The 23,008-nt window shown below is 37.8% G+C and overlaps 1 protein-coding gene across 1 annotated transcript; it reads left to right on the forward strand.

The window, feature by feature from the left end:
* Positions 1-1,732: 1,732 nt before the first annotated feature.
* LOC127549016 (vomeronasal type-2 receptor 26-like) lies at positions 1,733-22,414 on the forward strand. Its single transcript, XM_051976747.1, has 5 exons — positions 1,733-1,993; positions 12,771-12,883; positions 13,305-13,569; positions 17,965-18,088; positions 21,237-22,414. The coding sequence occupies exons 1-5, from the start codon at positions 1,733-1,735 to the stop codon at positions 22,211-22,213; spliced, it is 1,740 nt and encodes a 579-aa protein (XP_051832707.1). The 3' UTR covers positions 22,214-22,414.
* Positions 22,415-23,008: the final 594 nt, after the last annotated feature.

Raw genomic sequence — 23,008 nt, forward strand, 5'->3', positions numbered from 1 at the left:
CTCCCTCCCTCTCCCCTCCCCCCCCCCCTTTCTATCCTAGGACAGAGTCATTGCTGAGTGTGCAGATCCTGAGCAAGGGGAAATCTGCCCCATTCCCAGGAAGGGAAGCTGTGTCTCCTCCCCAGCTTTGCCTATCTGGCAACAAGAGAGCAGCCCTTGTTAGGAAGCCGTGGGACCCCTTCTTCAGGAAATTTAGGGTTGGGGACAATTCTACTCCCCCCACCTCATTTATGAGTGGGAATTATGATCTTATGTTTCTTCCTTCCTGTGGGTAAGTGAATTTATCATTAGTTTTTCTTCGTTTGGGATGAAGGATTGTTGTCAGGAACGTCAGCGTGTCCCAGCTTAGGGAATCTCAAAGGCACTGAGTACGTTGGGACTGATGGAGCCTGGAACTGAGGGCTGGGAAATCTGACTTTATTTGGGAAAGACAGAATGGTGCAGAATGGAGCGGGAGCAAGTTCTCAGACTAGCAAATGGCTTTAGGAAATGCCTGTTCCCTCTCAGTGATGTCTGGAGAATTCTGTTTTCTCCAAGGGGTGTGAGAGGGGCTGCTTTTAATTTCTCAGGCTAACTCTTCCTTAACTGCATGAACCCGGGACAGGTGGGCGTGTTTACTTTCTGGGATTTTGACAAGACATTCCAACCTTCCTGCTGCTGCCTGGGTCTTACTTTTATGCATTGCCATATCAACCCTCTTTGCAAATCCCTCCTTTACATGGCAGGATCTCAGTATATAGCAATGCAACACTCATGTATAACACTTCCTAAATCTGCGCTGTAGCAAAAAAAATTCAGGCTCCTCCACCAATTTCTGGCTCATTTTCCTCTGTCACATCAGGGGAGAAACCGATGGGCTATTTACTCTGTCCTCTACTTGTTGAAGACGCACCATGAGTTTCACTGAATGGTTCTTTAGCAAATAAGAATTCTTTTCCGAACCTTGTTGTAGCCTTGTGTCATTATTGAATCCCTCTGGATTCTTTTTTATTTATACTTTTCTTTGTTGTTACAAATAGAAATTCTCTATGAATCAATAGTCATAAATGATAAATATTTTATAACAATTGTGTATATTTTTGTCTAAGAAACAAGGCCATTAAATGGTATGAATTATTGGTTATTTTTTTTAATACTTTAGTATGCTTCTTTTTATTCTATTTGTAGTTCATCATCTAGGAAAAGTGGGAAGTTTGACCTAAAGGGAGAAGTTTCACCAACCATTTTGAAACATTAAATAACAATCCTGTTCTAAATCAAACGCCCTTTTAAGTTTTGTGAATTATTTGGTTTTTACCTTGAGAACTGCACCCCATGCAGAAGGCAAGGCCTCTATATTGATGCAAATTGAATATGAGTGAGTATAATGTGACAGCACCTTATTTCTTCCTTCCATTATACGCTCAGGCTTCTAGAGTCAACAACTATCCATGTCTTCTTGTGGAATGAGTGAATGGCTCAAGCAAACAGAGTTACCTGAGGACAGAAAGCCAATAGTCCTCACATTTTCAGAAATTACAAAAAGAAAAGCATATTGGAACAATGTGTATGGATAGAGGCTAGTGTGAATTCAAATGGAAGGAGTTAAACAGCTATTGCAGTGCTTAGTTTTGACTAAGTGATGGGAAGGTCCTTCTTCTGAAATGAATTCTATGTGAAGGTTGTTTTAATGTTTTCTAACCTTTACCATTAATTCACTAGAGTTTTTGAAAAGAATTACCAGCAATACCTCATGCCTAAATTCACTGTACGTGAGATTAACAGGAATCCCAATCTGTTGCCCAACATTTCCGTGGGATTCCGTATGTACAACTGCTATTCCAGTGAAGAAAGGTCCTTGGAGAGCTACCTGTGGTGGCTGTCTGGAACAAATCAGTTCATCCCTAATTACAACTGCAGAGAGCGAGGAAAGGTTGTGGCTGTCATTGGAGGAGCCTCGTCAGCTCTCTCTATTGAGATGGGGACCCTGCTTGACCTCTACCATGTACCCCAGGTGAATGAAAAGGAACCTAATACATTCTCTGTTCCATACAGCATAGTATCCACCGCAGTAGTGTTGGTGGCAGATGTAGTCGGGGCAGCAGCAGTCAAATAAAATGCATGTATGTATACCATTTAAATTTTTTAAAGGCTTTCCATATGCATTTCTTTTGATCTTCACAACAAACTCATAATGAAGATATTCTTGTAACTCCCATTTATAGTGGAGGCTCCTGTGACTGAGAAAAGTTAAATTGTTATCATGCAGCTAATGATTAACTGGCATACTAATTAATCTAGGTTTTTTAAAGATCAGTTTAACTCTAGTGACTGAACAAAGCCACTGTTTTCATCCTCAGGGAAAATGAACAATTCTTAGAACATTAAACCCATTGCAAGCCAAGAAGCCATTTAGTTTTCAACCCAAGAAAGGATCTGAAAGCAAAACTGGTTGTACTTTCCCATTATACAAATAAGTTCAATAATGATTGGAGAAGTTGAAGTGTTTACTCACCACTGCACAATTCACTGGTGGAAGAGAATTGTACCATTCTTGACTTGAAGTTGAATGATCTTTCAGGCTTTTACATCTCATTCTAGCAGCGTCATTTTTCATAATCACTTAGTCCCTTCCTATTAGTCCAGAATTTATTGAGAGGAGAATTATTTATAAAAGGAAACTGAGCACGAGCACTGATGTATGAGGTGCTTGTTTGGGGGAGCCCTGGGAAGGCTGTCCACACAGCTGCCCTAAAAACTCCATAAGAACATTTACACATATACCAGAGTTTGAGAACATTTCTGACATTGTTCTCAAAGTGGAAACTAACAATTAATGGGCACAGAAGGAAAGCAGAAACATACGGTGCAAGGAGCGATGTTTCAGAAAGCACCTCAAATTTTCAAAACTGCAAAGAGAGCTCTCTGAACACTTCAGTTTCAGCCGGCTGCTTAGTGAACTTTGTCACTGATCCGTCGGAAGAGTGACTGCTTTGTGTGTTCAGATGCAAGAAGAAAATTAGGGATGATTTCATGGAAGAAAAACAATGAAAATTTAGATGGTTTCATTTAAAGGAAATGGGGGTCAGTTTGGAATATGGAACTATGCATATAAAAGGGTGAAGGACTGGAAGCCTCTCTCCATTTATATCCACATTTCTTATTTTAAAGATTGATTGAACCTAAGATTATTTAACTACAATTTAACATTATTTAACTATAATTTGTTTCATATTCAATATTTCAGAGAAAAAGGAATTGGGAACTTTATCCTGTCACTAACATTGAAATTATAAATAGTCCTGACTATATACTTAGAAAATAGTAAAAACAAAAACTTACAAGCTCAAAGAGCATAGGAATTAACTCTAGATGTCCTTGTGGAAACATGACTGAACTTTCTAATTGAGGGAATCATGAGAAAGGGTACATCTAGCATCTTTGTTGCCAGATAATAAAATAGAAGGAAGTCTGGTCTAGAGAAGAGGCAACCTGTTCCACCTGGGATTATTTTTCCTTGATCCTGATCAGAGAAAACATGGCAAGATAAGTTGAATAAGTCTCCTTTGCCAAAGGGGTAGATTCTTTCCTACTGTGCTGTGTGGGTATATATCTGACACTCCGATTTGAAACAATATTTCTCATAGATGATTTGAATTTTTATCAGCCCTCTAATGAAGTTCATGAATATCTGGTTTTTTGTCAATGAGATAAATGTTCTCCCCAAAGATTGTGATAATGATTAACAAATTTCAGGGCAGACATTCTGATGTCTCTCAGAGTGAAACAATACACTTCAAGAGATAAATGGAGAGACTTTCAGAGAGAAATTGTCATCTATGATAAACTTTACAATAAAATCTAAAACTTTCTTCTAACAATAAATATGCCCATTTGAGTAAGTGTATTTTACTTTAGTTCTCTCAGCAGCAGCATGCATCTGTTCATCCATATTTTTTTTTTCTCATCCAGATTACTTATGGTCCATTTGATCCCAGTCTTGCTGACAAAGTCCAGTTTCCTTCCCTCTATCAGGTGGCCCACAAATCTTCTTCTCTTCATCGAGGTATTGTCCGCTTATTGGTCTATTTTCAGTGGAACTGGATAGGTTTGATTGTCTTTGATGATATGAGAGGTGAGGAATTCCTCAGGGCAATGAGAGAGGAAATGAAAAAGAATACAGTTTGTATGTCCTTCACAGAAAAGATCCTTCTCAGTGACAAAAAAAAAGGGGCGATTTCTGAGGCCTTCAAGTCCAGGATTCTTACTTCAGAAGTCAAAGTCATTGTCATCCATCCTGACACAGATTCATTTACATTCGTGGGAAAGCCATTGGCTTTTTTATTCCGAACTAAGAAGGTGTGGATTCTCACCTCTCATTCAGACATTACAATGAGACCTCTGTACTATTATGGTTTCATGTTCCCTACTACTCTCTTCTTTTCACACTTGACTACTTCAGTCCCTGGGTTTGAGAGTTTTATGAGGGAGCTTATACCTCCTTTTATCCTAAAGGATATTCTTCTTAAAGCATATAGGCCATCACCTTTGAAATGCTCAGATCAACCATATATCCCAAAGCAAGATTTATATTTACCAAATGCCTCCATGAAATATTTACCTTTTTACCGTGTGGACATGACAACATCTACCTTGAGTTACAACATCTACAATGCTTTATATGCTGTGGCGTGGGCTCTCCATGAAATACTGATGAAAAGGTCTGAGAAAAGATCCTTGGGAAATGAAGAATCTGTATTGCCTCATCCATGGCAGGTAATATGGAAAGTGTGGTGCCTTTTTAATGATGATGATTTGAGTATGTATTTTAGCAAGAAGTGGGACACGGGAGACATTGAAGACTTTTCAATTTCTAAAATTATTCTGATTGTATATTTCTCAATGATTTTATTGTTGGTTTCCAATGTTTGTCAAATTGCATATAAAGTTAAAAATAAATTTCCTTCCTAGAGTCTTAGAGGTCTAAATGATGTTAGGTTTCATATTTCTTATTCAGCTCTGTATTTTTTAATTATAAATATTTGAAGGACCTTTATTTCATTAGGAACCCAATTTTTTCCTGAAGGACTGAACTGAGGTTTTCATGGTAGGTGATCCTTACTTGTAAGCCAGATCTTTTTTTCTCCAAATTGGCCTATTCTAAGCACTCTGGTTTTTCATTAAGAAGGTGAGGAGTCTTTTGTCATTCTAACTGTGGCTCCAATGTACACATTTGTTTCTTTCTGCATGCTTGCACTATTTTCTCCTTCACCTCGGGGGCATAGAATTGGGCTAAAATATCCCTGGTGACTTCCTCTGTCAATCTTTTTCAGTAGATGATCTATGGCTTCTTTCATACTTTCATACGCAATTTTACCTTCATATTCCAGAATGCAGAAGAAATTTACTTGATACTTTCTTGAAAGATAGAATCCATGTTCTTTTTGATTGTAGAACTCGTTTAGTCTCATAATGTTTTTTTTTAATAAATATTTTATTTTATTTAATAATAGCTTTATATTGACAGAATCCATGCCAGGGTAATTTTTTTTTACATTATCCCTTGCACTCGTTTCTGTTCCAATTTTTCCCCTCCCTCCCTCCACCCCCTCCCCTAGATAGCAAGCAGTCCTATATATGTTAGATATGTTGCAGTATATCCTAGATACAATATATGTTTGCAGAACCGAAGAGTTCTCTTGCTGCACAGAGAGAATTGGATTCAGAAGGTATAAATAACCTGGGAAGAAAAATAAAAATGCAGATAGTTCACATTCGTTTCCCAGTGTTCTTTCCTTGGGGCGTACCTGCTTCTGTCCATCATTTATCAATTGAAACTCAGTTAGGTCTCTTTGTCAAAGAAATCTACTTCCATCAGAATACATCCTCATACAATATTGTTGTCGAAGTGTATAATGATCTCCTGGTTCTACTCATTTCACTTAGCATCAGTTCATGTAAGTCTCTCCAAGCCTCTCTGTATTCATCCTGCTGGTCATTTCTTACAGAACAATAATATTCCATAACATTCATATACCACAATTTACCCAGTCATTCTCCAATTGATGGGCATCCATTCAATTTTCAGTTTCTAGCCACTACAAACAGGGCTGCCACAAACATTTTGCCACATACAGGTCCCTTTCCCTTCGTTAGTATTTCTTTGGGGTATAAGCCCAATAGAAACACTGCTGGATCAAAGGGTATGTATAATTTGATAACTTTTGGGGCATAATTCCAGATTGCTCTCCAGAATGGTTGGATTCGTTCACAACTTCACCAAAATGCATCATTGTCCCAGTTTTCCGGCATCCCTTCCAACATTCATCATTTTTCCTGTCATCTTAGCCAATCTGACAGGTGTGTAGTGGTATCTCAGACTTGTCTTAATTTGCATTTCTCTGATCAATAATGATTTGGAACACTGGTAACAGTTTCAATTTCATCATCTGAAAATTGTCTGTTCATATCCTTTGACCATTTATCAATTGGAGAATGGCTTGATTTCTTATAAATTTGAGTCAGTTCTCTATATATTTTAGAAATAAGGCCTTTATCAGAACCTTTAACTGTGAAGATGTTTTCCCAGTTTGTTGCTTCCCTTCTAATCTTGTTTGCATTAGTTTTGTTTGTACAAAGGCTTTTTAATTTGATGTAATCAAAATTTTCTATTTTGTGAACAGTAATGGTCTCTAGTTCATCTTTGGTCACAAATTTCTTTCTCCTCCACAAGTCTGAGAGATAAACTATCCTATGTTCCTCTAATTTATTTATAATCTCATTCTTTATGCCTAGGTCGTGGACCCATTTTGATCTTGGTATATGGTGTTAAGTGTGGGGCCATGCCTAATTTCTGCCATACTAATTTTGAGTTGTCCCAGCAGTTTTTATCAAATAATGGATTCTTATCCCAAAAGTTAGGAACTTTGGGTTTGTCAAACACTAAATTGCTATAGTTGACTGTTCTGTCTTGTGAACCTAACCTTTTCCACTGATCAACTAATCTATTTCTTAGCCAATACCAAATACTTTTAGTGACTGCTGCTTTATAATATAATTTTAGATCAGGTACAGCTAGGCCACCTTCATTTGATTTTTTTTTCATTAATTCCCTTGAGATTCTTGACTTTTTATTGTTCCATATGAATTTTGTTGTTATTTTTTCTAGATCATTAAAATATTTTCTTGGAAATCTGATTGGTATAGCACTAAATAAATAGATTAGTTTAGGGAGTATTGTCATCTTTATTATATTCACTCGGCCTATCCAAGAGCACTTAATATTTTTCCCATTATTTAAGTCTGACTTTATTTGTGTGGAAACTTTTTTGTAATTTTGCTCATATAATTCCAGACTTTCCTTTGGTAGATAGATTCCCAAATATTTTATACTATCACCATTAATTCTGAATGGAATTTCTCTTTGTATCTCTTGCTGTTGGATTTTGTTGGTGATGTATAAAAATGCTGAGGATTTATGGGGATTTATTTTGTAGCCAGCTACTTTGCTAAAATTATGAATTATTTCTAATAGCTTTTTAGTAGAATCTCTGGGGTTCTCTAGGTATACCATCATATCATCTGCAAAGAGTGATAGTTTGGTTTCCTCATTGCCTACTCTAATTCCTTTAATATCTTTCTCGGCTCTTATTGCAGAGGCTAGTGTTTCTAATATGATATTGAATAATAATGGTGATAGTGGGCAACCTTGCTTCACTCCAGATCTTAGTGGGAAAGGTTCCAGTTTTTCCCCATTGCATATGATGCTTACTGATGGTTTTGAATATATGCTCCTGACTATTTTAAGGAAAAGTCCATTTATTCCTATGTTATCAAATGTTTTTATTAGGAATGGATGTTGGATTTTATCAAATGCTTTTTCTGCATCTATTGAGATGATCATATGGTTTTTGTTTGTTTGGTTATTGATATAGTCAATTATGCTAATAGTTTTCCTAATATTGAACCAGTCCTGCATTCCTGGAATAAATCCTACTTGGTCATAGTGTATTATCCTGGGGATGATTTTCTGTAATCTTTTTGCTAATATTTTATTTAAGATTTTAGCATCAATAGTCATTAGGGAGATTGGTCTATAATTTTCTTTCTCTGTTTTCAGCCTACCTGGTTTAGTTTTCAGTACCATGTGTGTGTCATAAAAGGAGTTTGGTAGGACTCCTTCAATCCCTATTTTTTCAAATAGTTTATTTAGCATTGGAGTTAATTGTTCTTTAAATGTTTGGTAGAATTCACATGTAAATCCATCTGGTCCTGGGGATTTTTTCTTAGGGAGTTGATTGATAGTTTGTTCTATTTCTTTTTCTGAGATGGGACTGTTTAGGATATTTACTTCTTCCTCTGTTAGTTTGGACAAGCTATATTTTTGGAGGTATTCTTCTATTTCATTTAAGTTGTCGAATTTATTGGCATAAAGTTGGGCAAAGTAACTCCTAATTATTGCTCTAATTTCCTCTTCGTTAGTGGCGAGTTCTCCCTTTTCATTTTTAAGACTAACATTTTGATTTTCCTCTTTCCTTTTTTTAATCAGATTTACTAAGGGTTTGTCTATTTTGTTGGTTTTTTCATAGAACCAACTCTTAGTTTTATTAATCAATTCAATAGTTTTTTTACTTTCAATTTTATTGATCTCTCCTTTTATTTTTAGAATTTCAAGTTTAGTGTTTGACTGGGGGTTTTTAATTTGTTCCTTTTCTAGCATTTTTAGTTGCAAGCCCAATTCATTGACCTTCTCTTTCTCTATTTTATACAAATAGGCCTCTAGAGATATGAAATTTCCCCTTATTACTGCTTTGGCTGCATCCCATACATTTTGATATGATGTCTCATTATTATTGTTTTCTTGGGTGAAGTTATTAATTATGTCTATGATTTGCTGTTTCACCCAATCGTTCTTTAGTATGAGATTATTTAGTTTCCAATTATTTTTTGGTCTACTTCCCCCTGGTTTTTTGTTGAATGTAATTTTCATTGCATCGTGGTCTGAAAAGGATGCATTTACTATTTCTGCCTTACTGCATTTGAGTTTGAGGTTTTTATGTCCTAATATATGGTCAATTTTTGTATAGGTTCCATGAACTGCTGAAAAGAAAGTGTACTCCTTTCTGTCTCCATTACATTTTCTCCAGAGATCTATCATATCTAATTTTTGTAGTATTCTATTTACCTCTTTGACTTCTTTCTTATTTATTTTGTGGTTTGATTTATCTAATTCTGAGAGTGCAAGTTTGAGATCTCCCACTATTATAGTTTTGCTGTCTATTTCTTCTTGCAGCTCTCTTAATTTCTCTTTTAAGAATTTAGATGCTACACCCCTTGGTGCATATATGTTTAATATAGATAGTGCTTCATTATCCATGCTACCCTTTAGCAAGATATAGTGCCCTTCCTTATCTCTTTTATTTAGATCAATTTTTGCTTTAGCTTGATCTGAGATCAGGATGGCTACCTCTGCTTTTTTGACTTCACCTGAAGCGTAGTAGATTTCGCTCCAACCTTTTACCTTTACTCTGCATGTATCTCTCCACTTCAGGTGTGTTTCCTGTAAACAACATATTGTAGGATTCTGGCTTTTAATCCATTCTGCTAACCGCTTCCTCTTTATGGGGGAGCTTAACCCATTCACATTTATGGTTAAAATGACCACTTTGGTATTACTTGCCATCTTGTTAACCCCTGTTTATGCTTTTCTCCCTTCTTTCCCCCTTACCCTCCTTGCCAGTATTAAGCTTGTGAGCACCACTTGCTTCTCACAGCCTTCCCTTTTTAGTATCCCTCCCCCCGCCTTAGAGTTCCTCCCCCTATCTTATCCCTTTCCCTCCCAGTTTCCGTATTCCCTTCCACTTAGCTTATTCCTTCCCTTTTCACTTTTCCCTTCTCACTTTTCAATGAGGTGGGAGAAGTTTCACCATAGATTGAATATGTCTAAAATTTTTCTCTTAAAGCCAATTCTGATGGCAGTAAGATACCCGCTTTATTCATCCCCCTCCATTCTTTCTCTCAGATATAATAGGTTTCCTTTGCCTCTTCATGAGATGTAGTACCCCCACTTTACCCTTTTTCTGCTACAATGTCCTCTCCACATCTAATTTCTTGTTCAAGGTATTACACATCTTTATAGCTGAAATATAGTTCCCAAGATTAATCTTTACCTTTTTAGATTTCTCTTGAGTTCTATATTTGTAGATCAAACTTTTTGGCTTTTTCATCAAAAATAGGTGAAATTTGCTTATTTCATTGAACGTCCATCTTCTTCCCTGGAAAAAGATGCTTGTTCTGGCTGGGTAAGTTATTTTTGGTTGCATACCAAGTTCCTTAGCCTTTCGGAATATCATATTCCAGGTCCTTCGATCCTTTTATGTGGATGCTGCTAGATCCTGGGTAATCCTTATTGTGGCTCCTCAATACTTGAATTGGGTTTTTCTAGCCGCTTGCAGTATTTTTTCCTTCGTCTGAGGGTTCTGGCATTTGGCCACTATATTTCTTGGTGTTTTGATTTTAGGATCCCTTTCAGTAGGTGATCGATGAATTCTTTCAATATCTATTTTCCCCTCTGTTTCTATGACTTCTGGGCAGTTCTCTTTGATAATTTCCTGGAAAATAGTGTCCAGGCTCTTTTTTTCATCATGCTTTTCTGGGAGTCCAATGATTCTCAGATTGTCTCTCCTGGATCTGTTTTCCAGGTCTGTTGTTTTCCCCAGAAGGTATTTCACATTCTGTTACATCGTTTTATTTTTTTGGATTTGCTTGACTGATTCTTCTTGTCTCCTCAAGTCATTCAATTCCATTTGTTTGAACCTGATTTTCAATGAAGTATTTTCTTCACTCACTTTTAAAAAATTTTTTTCTAATTGTCCAATTGTGTTCTTTTGTTCTATGGAATTTTTTTCCATTTCGCCAATTTTATTTTTTAGAGAGCTATTTTCTGTTTCCAGTTCACTAATCCTATTTTTCAAGGATTTTATTTCTTTATCCACTCTGTCTTTAAATGAGAGGGATGACCTCTCCAGACTCTCTTGCCAAGCGTCCCTCTCCTTTTCCCATTTTTCTTCTAGCTCTCTTGTGAGAGCCTTTTTAATTTCTTGTATGAGGTTCATCTGTGCTGAGGAACAGATGATCTCCTCCTTTGGGGATTCACCTGGAGACAGTCTGTTTTTAGTCTCCTCAGGATTTAGAGTCTGCTCTCTAGCCATATAGAAGCTATCAAGGATTAAAGTCCTCTTCAATTTTTGCTCATTTTGTCAAAGAATCAAAGACAAACTAGCAAAGAAAAAAAAAGAAAAAACCCTTAAATGGAGTCTGCTTTTTTGGGGGGGAGGGGCTGGGTGGTGTTACCGAGCGTCCTCTACAGACCGTAGGGGCAGCAGCGAGGTACTAGGAGGACTGTGCTGCGCCTGCGCTCTGAGACTCCGAGAGTGTGCTGAGACACTGTGGGGGAGGGGTGGCCAGGTCCCGAGAGACTCCAGCTATTTGGGGTTGTATTATTCACCCCCCGGTGTTTTTAGCTTTTCTGCTGGGCTGCTGACTTACTGCCAGGCAAAGTATCCAGTCCTGTAGCAAAGCTCTCCCCGCAGAGATGGCTGCGATCACACCCCACCCCCTCTCCGCTCTGCTCGGCTCTGAACTTCCTTCCATACTCTCGCTGCTGCTGCTTCCCGCCACCTGCACCCAATCTAAAACCTTCCCTGCCCTCAAGCAAAAACAGACCTTTCCTGGTGAATCTCAAGGATGGCTTCTCTTGGTAACTATTTGTGGGATTTTTTTCAGTCAAGCATTAATTCAGAGGCTTGTAATGAAATGGATAGTGAGAGAAAATGCGGAACTTACACAGCTATGTGCCTCCTCTCTGCGATCTTGGCCCGAAGTCTCGTCTCATAACGTTAAATGTGCTCTCTTCTATCTGTTTTCCAGGGCAGCATTTTCCATTGTGATATTGCATATTATTTTCCATTCTTTTTCCTTGTGGCTATTTTTTTTTTTTTGCAAAGTGTCATTACTTTCTGTCTTCTTAGCTCTAATTTTGAAGGAAATAGTCTCCTCAATGGGCCTCTATATTTACTGCTCAATTTGTCCAATTCTGATTTTTAAGGCATTTTTCTCCTCTATGTCTTTTTCTGCTTCCTTTTATATCTCTCTTCATATGTTTTTCTCTATCTCCCTTTTGAAAATTTTGAAATTTCATTTTGAACTCTTCTGTGGGTTTAGACCAATTCTTACTTAGGTTGCAGATTTTGGATAAAGGAATTTTGACTGTGTTATTTTCTTCTTAGTGTGCATTTTTCATCTTCCTGTTCAACACAGTAATTTTCTGTGATCAGAACTATTTTCTGTTGTTTCCCAGTTTCCCCAGGCTGTTATTTGACTTTACCTGTTTATTAGAGTAATGCCCTCTTTCCAGGATGAAGGGGCCAAAATCCCAAGCTTCAGGAATTTTATACAGCTCTTTTCAGGGATTCTTCTAGGGACGTGGAAGTTTCATTTCTTCCAAGGTTGACTGATCTTAGAAGAAATGCGTTTATTAAAGTCCTGGCCTCTATTATCTTCTGTGAGTTACCACAAGCATTTTTCCTGCCCTGCAACTGTGAGGAGATCCATATTCTGCTGTTGCTAAATGTTGTCTTGTGCTAGTTCTCTTTCTCACTCTTACACTGTGAGCCAGGAAGGCGCGCTCCATCTGGGTACTGGCAAAGCCACCGAGTCCTGTCTCAGCGCTTTAAATACCTTGTAATACCTTCTGACATGCTCTTCAACCCTCTTAACATCCGTGTTCCAAGCGCTCCTCCAATGGCTGCCACATCTGCTGTTTCTTCAGGTGCTATAGAGTCAATGGCTGCTGTATTGAGCTCCTGCTTTACACCAAGTACTTTGAATGTCATGCAGATGGTTTGTCAGTTTATTCTGGAAATGGGAGAAAACCACTGGAGATGATTGAGGATGGGAGAGCCGCGGTCTGGCTTGCACTTCAGAACAGTCCCTTCCAGGGCAGGAGGGAGGGCAGAATGGGAGAGGTTTAAGGCAGAGGCACCTACCGGGAGGCTATTGCAATAAGGTAGGTGTGAAGTCATGAGGATGTTCCAGGAGCAGAGAAAAGGAGGGGAACATGTTAGAGAGATGCTGCAAGCAGACCTTGGCAATAAATGAAATAAAGGGGGTGAGAAACAATGAGGACTTGAGTGTGAAAGTGAAACTACAAACCTAGGAGATGCAGGCAACCCTGCGGGTGTCTCAGAAGAAACTCAGATTTGATCCTAACTGAAAATAAGAGCACAGACTCCATAAATTCTCCTGTACAATTGCCTTTCTCTCAGGTACCGCTCACTGATGAGCATTTCTCCTCTTTTTCAGCTGCACTCCTACCTGAAGAACACCCAGTTTGAGAATGTCGTTGGTGAGCAGGTGTTTGTGGATGAGAACAGACGCACAGAGGCTCACTATGCCCTTATGAACTACATATACTTCGATTATTACAATGATCATCTTCTCTACGTGGGGGACTTTATCCCAGAAGCTCAGCTCAGTCGAGAGTTTACAATTTGTGCAGATGTCATAGTGTGGGACCCATGGAGTTCAAAGGTCAGATACATTTTTAATGTTATTTTATGCTCCTGAACAGGAAAAATCCTTGACTCATGTGTGTACTCTCCATTACTGACAGGTGCAGCTGGGTGGGAAAATGGCTAGACTGTAAGTCCTGGTTCCATTTCATTTGTTATAAGCTCATACATGTCTCCCCTGTTTTCTCTGTAGCAATCCTCTTCATCGTTTCTTACATCACTATAATACTTTATTATATTTATACACATCTACATAGGTATATTTTTGCATATATACATATCTATATGAATTTATATCTATGTATTCATACAGATATTTATAACTATAACATGTAGTTCAACAAATCTTCAATTTATAGATACCATTTCATATTCCCATTCTTTGTCATTTCCAATGAAAGCATAAATATATTTTAATTCATATTTGTTTTCAACTTACATAGGAAAGAATGAAAAAATCTTTAGCTTGTATGCAGCCCAACATAGAGGATTCAATATATAACCACGACTTTCCATTTCACATTGCTTACTTTTTTCCTAAAAAATGCATCTGTGTATCTGTGTGTGTGTGTGTGTGCACGTGGGCGCGCTGTGTGTGTATGTGTGCGTGTGTGTGTGCGTGTGTGTGTGCGTGTGTGTGTGCGTGTGTGCATGTGTGTATGTGTGTGTGTGTGTAAAACACAAGTATCCATGTTCTATCTCTCTTTGGAGGCAAATTGTTTATACTTGCATTTGTTCTTTGTAATTGATTTGAGAAGTTAAAGCACACAAAATGACTTAGATTTCAAAAGTGTTCCTGGAAAACCATTGCTGTTACTGGGCACAATATTTTCTTAGTTTCTTAGTTCAACTCATTTTACTTTTTGTTATTTCATTAAACTTTTACCCCATTTTTCTAAAATCAATCAGGTCATCATTTCTAATAGCACAATACTATTCTCTCACTGTTATATACAGCACATCTTGTTTAGTCACAGTGGATAGAGCACCGATCCTGGAGCCAGGGGGAGCCGAGTTTACCTCCAGTCTGAATCACTGAACACTGCCTAGATATTTGACCCTGAGCAAGTCACTTAATCCCAATTCACAAACACACTCACACACACTCACATACACACACTCACACTCACTCACATACTCATATACACACACACATACACACTCACACTCACTCACATTCACACACACATACACACACATTCTCATGCACTCACACTCACACACACACTTACACTCACACTCATACACACTCATACACACTATCATACACTCAAACACACACACTCACAACAAATTAAGACCAAAGTCTATTAGAAGTCTCTTGTATCATCTCATTGTTGAAATGAAACAAGTCTATCACAGCTGATTATCATATAATCTTACTAATTTGTAAGATGTTCTCTGGGTTCTGTTAATTATTATTAATATTACCTCTTTATCTCTGGTACTCTTCAGGAAGATTTTGTTTTCTTCCTTATCTCTTTAAATTGTAGCTATTTTTGGTTTTACTTGGTCTAGAACCAGGATCACTACTTCTGCTTTTTTTTTTTTTTTTTTTTTTTTACTTCAGCTGAAGCATAATATATTCTGTTCTATTTTTTACCTTTAATCTGTATGGATATTATTGCTTCACATTCGTTTGTTTCAAACAACATATTGAAGATTCTGGTTTTTAATCCATTCTGCTCGCTAACTTCTCTTTTCTGGGAGTGCTCATCAGATTCATATTCATACTTAAGATTACTAACTCTGTATGTCCCAGTGATCTATGTTTTCTACATTATACATTTCTCTCTCCCTTCACCCTTTCCTTTCTCACCAGTGTTTTGCTTCTGATCCTCACATTCCTCCATCTGTTTTCCCCCTTTTGAGTCACTTCCCATTTACTTTCCCCATTTCCCTTCTACTTCTCCTTCCCTTCTATTAGCTTTCCTTTTTTCCTTCTACTTGTTTAGGCAGTGAAAAAAAATTCAGTATCTAATAAAATATTTAGTGTATTCCCCATGAGCCAAAACTCAAGAGATTAAGAGTCTCTAATGCTCATACCTCTCCCTTCTTTCCCTATACTGAAATCTGTCATGTGTATCTCCTTGCATGACATCATTTAACTCATTTTACTTCTCCTTTTTCTTCTCCCAATGGAATTATTTTCCACCTTTTATTTCTTTGTTTTTATCAAATTGATGTTAAGTTATTCCTACACCTTCTGCCTAGGTACACTTTCCTTCTTTTTATCCTGATTTAACTTTTTCTGATACTCTTCACTCTTGTATTTGAAATTTGCATTTTATTTATAGCTTTAGTCTTTTCATTAGAAAAGATTGAAAATTTCCTATTTAATTAAATATCTAATTTCCCCTCACCAAGATGATGTTTCATTTTTCTGAGTAGCTGATTTTTGATTGTCTACAAACTCTTACCTCCCGCAATGCGGGGAGGCCTCGATTTTTGCTTCTGTTTCTGTATTCTTGCAGAATTTTCCTCTTGATTATGGAACTTAGCTGCAATATTCCTTGGAGGTTTCATTTTAGGTCGCTTTAAGGAAATAATTTGTGGATTCTTTCAATAAATTTTACTTCTGTTGCTCAAATATCAGGACAGTTTTCCTTGATGATTTCTTGAAAAATGTTTACTGGGCCTTTTATTGATGGTAGTTTTCAGAACATCCACTAATTACTATTTTGTCACTCCTGGTTCTGGTTTCCACATCATTTGTTTCTCCAATGAAATATTTTATATTTTAGTCAAATTTTTCACTATTAAATTTTATTTCACTGATTCTAGATGCCTAGTTGAGTCCTTTGTTTTCATTTGTCAAATTCAAAATTTTAGTGCATCACTTTTTTTCTGAGTCTTTCACCTCCTTTTGGATTTGGCAAATTGTAGTTCAGAAGAATTTTTGTTCTATGGCTTTTTTTTTTCATTTCTCCAATTTTATTTTTAGTTGTTATTTTCTTTTTCAATTTCTTCCAATTGATTTTAAAGAAATAATTATCTTTTATATTTTTTCCCATTTTCCCAAATGTGTGTGTGTGTGTGTGTGTGTGTGTGTGTGTGTGTGTGTGTTGAGGAGTTGTTTCTTCTAGACATTTGCTTATTTTCAATTCCAAGCTTGGGTTTTTATTCTCAAATTGTCATAAATTTCCTTCATAATTCTTATTCCTGCACATTTTTTCTCATCTCTTTTTAAAGAATTTTTTAGCTTTTTCAAGAGAGCCTTTTGAGCTTGACCTGAGTTCATATCCCCTCTGAGATTTTACTCATAGACATTTTGCCATTGTTATCCTCTTCCAGGCTTCTCTTATGATCTTTCCTGACTACATAATATCTCTCTATGGTCACAGTTTTTGGTGCTCATCTGCTCACTTTTAAAATTTGAGCTCTGTTCCTTGGACACACAAGAGATGGTCTCAAGCTTCTTTTGGGAAGAACAGGGGTCTCTTACTATGTGGGGCAAAGGGTGCTTTTCCATTAGGCTGCTTGCTGAAGTTCACTGACTCCCAGGTACTCTTCTGTGTTTGCCCTGGGGGTCTCACAGCAGAACTGCTGATGTGCTGGCTTTCTGGATGAGGACACAGTAGGTACTGTTTCTGTACTTTGGCTAAGAGCCTCACACTAAATTCCCAATGCTGGACTTCTCCTGGCTATTCCTAGATGTAGCTCCCCGCCCCCCCCCCCCCAACTCTGCTGGACCATGATCCATCTGTGCTGTCTATACAGACCTGTCCTGAAGGCATTCCAATATATCTTAAGCTGAAAAATTACATTCCAAATGTTTCTGGGTTCTCTCACTCCATAATCCAGTCGGGCACTTGATGTGCCAAAAGTGTTATGTTTGGTTTTTCGTTGAATACACTGATTCCTTCAATTTCGCTTTCATCACTTATTACTGAAGAAAACATTTCCAGTACAATATTGCATAATAGTGGTGTGAATGGACATGCTTGTTTAACCCTTGATCTTATTAGGAATATTTCTAGGCAATCAAAATTCACATGACTTTGGGAATGGCACTTGCAGAATAATGGCCCTGCCGAAGGAGAAGCTTCAGGGTCTTGTTGAGCTATCTCCCCCATCTATGATTAAAATAAGGGAAGTCTTCTTCTTTGTAATTATGCAATATATGGACTATCTCATAAAGAACCAGGGTGTGAAATACATTTTTGGGAATGTTTCTGTAGGAGAAGTTTTGTTACTGAGTGTTGCAGAAGAGAGGGTGACAAATGGAAAGAGTAAGTTGGAACATGTGATCATCCATGTACACTCCTAATTAGGTACCTGTGGAGGTGGTTATCAAAGCCAGAATGGCAAAAAAAAAAAAAAAAAAAAAAAAAAAAACAGCTGCGTTTTTCGTCACAAACATAAATAGCTGTCAGTTAAAAATGTTTATTGCATTCTCCTGTCACCATCTTAGATTCCCTCTGCTGTATGTAGTCCCAGTTGTCCTGCTGGATCCAGGAAGTTGCCTTTGGAGGGGAAGCCTCCTTGTTGCTTCAACTGCTCCCCATGCTCAGAAGGAGAAATCTCCAGCCATATGGGTGAGTTACAGCAAGGAGCTCGCTTTTTACTGCCCATGCTAGTGAAAAAGAATAAGAGGATATTCTTTTGTCTCAATTTTGCAGAAATGTCCCTGTCTCTGTAAATGATTATATGAGTCAGAGAAAGAGAAAAAGTTAGGAACTTTTCTCATAAGATAAAGGGTGAAAACAAGGATGCACATTCTCACCAATATTCTGAATCTTTGTACTAAAAATGTTACCTTTAGCAATAAGAGACCAAAGTGAAATTGAAAATTAATGTAAGCAATGAAAAAACTAGTATCACACTTTGCAGGAGATTTGGTATGTTTAGAGAATCCTTGAAACTCAACAAAAACTACTTGAAACATTTTCAACACAATCGCTGTATAGAACAAAAACCCACATATATCACCGCCATTTGCATGTTACAAAAAAAGGCCAGGAATGAGAGGTAGAAAGAAAAATCCCAGATAAGTGGAAACAAGACAAAATATGTGGAAGTCAACTTGCCAAGTCAGTGCCAGGAACTGTACAAACACAATGACATGGTAAATTTTTCCTGCTGCAAAATGAGAAAGATAATAAAAAGGAAGAAATTATTCATCATCTTATTTCTTTGATGAACTGCAATCATTTACCATTTTACTCCTACACAGTTTGCCATTGATATACACAAAGGTAAAGATTAAAATCAATACATACAAGTGTCTCTGCATTTGTATGTGTATTTATAAAATATGTAAATATATAAGTTTATAGATAAAGGAGTGAGAGAGATGTCTTTGCAAGAAATAAAAAGGGAGAAACAGATAGATGTTGAGAGACGAAGGCAGAGGTAGAGATAGAAAGAAATGAATAGAGAAACAGAAATCGAAACAGAGATGTTGAGCTGGAGAATGCAAAAGCAAAGAAAGTTACCTGATGGGGGAGTTGTATTCCACACATTTTAGATTGCAGACTTTTCTCTAACTTACGGGTCTGGTTTCAGCAGAAAATTTACTCAAAACTGACCAAGAGCTGAAAAGTAGCAGGGTCTTCAAAGATCATGGTTCATGTCCCATAAGAAACCCAGAGCCATTAGCTGACTCTGTAAGTTCCATAGGAGCCATCCAAATGCTATTACCCCTTTCTACTGATGATCCAGTATTGCCTTTCCCTATTTCATTGTTCTAATGCTTTATGGTATTGAACAATATAGTAACAAAAAAGTCAGACATAGTGAGCAATGCTAAACAAATTGGCCTTTTCCCCCTGACATTTTAATCAACACAGTTAAAGCAGGGATAGCCCTGGGACTGAACCTGGAACTTGTGGTTAGAAGGAAATCCTGCAGCAGGAACCATCTCTACTTAAGAAGGTCAGGTATTTAGCTGGGCCTTGTTTTCTGGGAGATACCAAAACCATTGTGGAGCAGAGTGACTTCCACAGTACTAAAAATGCATCTGCCCTTCGTGGCCATCACCTATTTTTATCACACGGCACATGGAGTGACATCAGATAATTAATCAGCTCAGGAGGTTAAGAAAAGAGACATGGGATAAGTAAATCACCACGTGGGTCACAGGGCTTATGGAGTCAACACTGCATCCCAAGCTCCAAGCAGAATGGATGCTGCCGTGGCTTATTCAATAGCATTGCATTTGAGTCTGGCTTTACGTGGTTTTGAATCCAAGAGAGAGGGGAAAACAGGAAACCAGAGAAAAGGCGGCTTCTGTGAGAAGATCCTACAATTACAAAATTTAGACGATCCCTCAATCTCATCTGCTGCCTTAGTGGGGCCCTCATGGGTCTCTCCCCTGCAATGAGGGCAAACTCTTGTGATCATGATAAAAATTGTAAAAACCATTTAAATAGAGGCTCAATTTTGTGCTACATATGTTCTCTCTCATGTGATGCTCATAATAACCTTATGAAGATGGTGTGATTATTATCCTTATTTCCCTGAAAGGAAAACAAAGACAGACCAAAGCATATTATTTACCCAGTTACATAACAACTGTGTTTCTGAGGCGGGGTGTAAACTCCGACTTTCTTGATTTCAAGTCCTATTCATATCCAGTAGTCATTTACTTAGTGATAATTCATAGTAAAATTGAAGCAGTTGAGGGTAATTTGTGACATAGCTGCCATGTCTCTTTGGGTTTTCACTGCAAATGTGACAGGGACAATAAAAGATTTGTGAAGATCATAGACAAAGAAGGAGAATCAATGAGGAAATAATAATAATTTTGAGGCAACAGAGAGACTGCTGAAAGAAATCAGGGGTCTAGTGTGTCATTGAAGCATTCGAGATACTAATTTCAGGTCTCATGGACCTGAAAGCTATGGTTAAAATAAGGTCAATCCAATATTCCAAATACTAGTGAAAAACTCCAACTGAGGATCCAAAGAGAACTTTTCTTTAAATTAATTGATGAAATGAAGATATTAATGGGTTATCATTTTCACTATTGAATACATCCTGGAAAGGCTTGATTTCTCTTGGGATTCATAAAAGGAATACTTCCAAAACAAAAGAAACAGGTTTTCTATAAGAAACTTGCTAGCTGTTTAAGAAGTCATTAATCAGTCAATCAAGAGTCATTTAGTATGGGAAGAACGTGGTCATAAATAAAGGGTTAGAGTGATAAAAAGGAAGTGAATCCTTCATTCAGGGAGATTCTATTCCAACCTAGGAGACAAGTATACACATACTGTGTGCATCTACCAAGGAAATGTTTAAAATTCATATAAATCAGTTGTGGAAAGGTGAAAACTGGGAGTTGCAAAGAATGAGGAAGTATTGAGACAGGCAGCTCTTCTACTTGAGTTGTTGCCCAACACAACACAGAAGGAATCTGGATATTTGATAGGAAAGGGCTCCACTGTCTAAGCTTATTGTCTTTAGTGATTAAGTTAAGAAAAAAAGGTATCATCCCTTATATAAAAGGAATAAAGAGAACTTGAACCCAAGCCAAGAGTGATCAAGAGCATGAATAGATTTGATCTGGCCAGTGTACTGTACCAAGTGACTTACCAGTGACTGTGTCCTCTGGTAAAGAGAGAATGGGGTTTTGCATCCGGTGGAAGCAGAAGGAATTGCTGCAGATCTGGGGACGATTTCCTACTGTGGGAATGAAGAGGAATATTTTAATCTAAATGTTAAGTCCTTGTTTGTCTCCTGCAGATGCCGAGAAGTGTAAGAAGTGCCCAGAGCATGAATATTCTAATGAGCAGAGAGATCTCTGCTTGCCCAAGACTGTGACCTTCCTGGATGTGAATGAACCCTGGGGGAAGGCAGTGACAGCTGTAGCTGTTTCACTCTCATTGCTCACCGCCCTGGTTCTGTGGGTCTTTGTGAAGTTCCAAGACACTCCCATAGTCCAAGCCAATAACAGGAACCTCAGCTACCTGCTCCTCACCTCCCTTTCCTCCTGCTTCCTCTGCTCCTTGCTCTTCCTGGGCCGTCCCACAACGGCTTCCTGCCTTCTCCGACAAACAGTATTTGCAGTTGTGTTCACGGTGGCTGTTTCCTCCATTCTGGCCAAAACCATCATAGTGGTTCTGGCTTTCAGGGTTACAAGGCCAGGGAGCAGGATGCGGATGTTCCTTCATCCCAGAGTGCCCTACTGTGTGGTTCTCATCTGCTCCGGAATCCAAGGGCTTTTCTGTGCCATCTGGTTGGGGACCCATCCCCCCTTTCCAGAGGCAGACACAAGCTCTGAATCCAGGCACATCATCCTCACTTGTAACGAGGGTTCTGCCTTTGCATTTTACTGTGTCCTGGGCTACATGGGCTTTCTGGCCCTGGGCAGCTTCACCATAGCCTTCCTGGCCAGGAACCTACCTGATGCCTTCAACGAAACCAAGTTCATCACGTTCAGCATGCTGGTGTTTTGCAGTGTCTGGGTCTCTTTCCTCCCCACATATCAGAGCTCCAAAGGGAAAGCCGTGATGATCGTGGAGATCTTCTCCATTTTGGCCTCCAGTGCCGGGTTATTGGGCTGCATTTTTATTCCCAAATGTTTTGCAATTCTCCTGATATTGTGGGAAAATAGCACAAAACAGAACAAGAATCAAAGGAGTTCCAGGAGCAAGAATTCTTCTTCTTTTTTTAGTGTGATATCTTTATTTTCCCCTTTCCATGTAAAACAATATTTTTAACTTTTTAAAAAGGTTTGCCTTCCCCATTCTCTCCCTTCTTGCCCATCCCCAGAACCACTGAGATACCACATGTGCAGTTACACAAAATATTTATAGAAATGCCTTGCTGAGAAATATACATGCATCATTCCTTGGGTTAATAAAAAGAACTCCTAAAAATAAAATTTTTACAAACTGTGTAACATCCAACAGTTTCATCATAAAGACCTTCAGAGCAGTTTTGGACCATTTTGTTGTTGAAAAAGCAAAGTTATTCACAGGTGACCAATCCACTCTATTGCTTGACTTGATACACATTACATTTCAGTTTTCATATGTTCATGTATCTTTCCAGATTTTTCTGGTCATCATAGTTATAAATCATCAAAGTATTCCATCGTAATTACATACAACAATTTTTTCAGCCATTCTGCATTTCATGAGAATTCCCTCAATTTCCAATTCTTTCCCCAAGAACAGAGGTGACATCAATATTTTTGTTCATATGTTTCCTTTTCCTTTTTTTTCTTAATTCCTTTTAGGATTCAAGCCATGATGTGTTAGTTTTAGGTGGATGAATTTGCCTAATTTTATAGCCTTTTCAAAATATATCATAAATTTTTATCAATATCAGTTGGGAACTAGCTCATATTTTAATACTTTTCATTCCTTTATCTATACATTTGAGAAGAGCTGTTTGCAGAAAAGAAAGTTGCTTCAAAATTGTTTCCACAATGACTATTGCTAATTATATTTTCTCTGATTATTCTATTTTGTTTTTTTTCAATTTATCCTTCATGAAAGGGTTTTACTTTT

Source organism: Antechinus flavipes, chromosome 1 (genome assembly GCF_016432865.1).
Source record: "Antechinus flavipes isolate AdamAnt ecotype Samford, QLD, Australia chromosome 1, AdamAnt_v2, whole genome shotgun sequence".
Taxonomy (NCBI): Eukaryota; Metazoa; Chordata; class Mammalia; order Dasyuromorphia; family Dasyuridae; genus Antechinus; species Antechinus flavipes.

Coding starts and splice junctions, on each gene's coding strand:
- LOC127549016 (XM_051976747.1), top strand. CDS start 1,733: ATGCCTAAATTCACTGTACGTGAGATTAACAGGAATCCCAATCTGTTG. Junction 1,994..12,770: donor ACCTCTACCATGTACCCCAG/GTGAATGAAAAG, acceptor CCGTGTTCCAAG/CGCTCCTCCAATGGCTGCCA. Junction 18,089..21,236: donor AGAAATCTCCAGCCATATGG/GTGAGTTACAGC, acceptor TGTCTCCTGCAG/ATGCCGAGAAGTGTAAGAAG.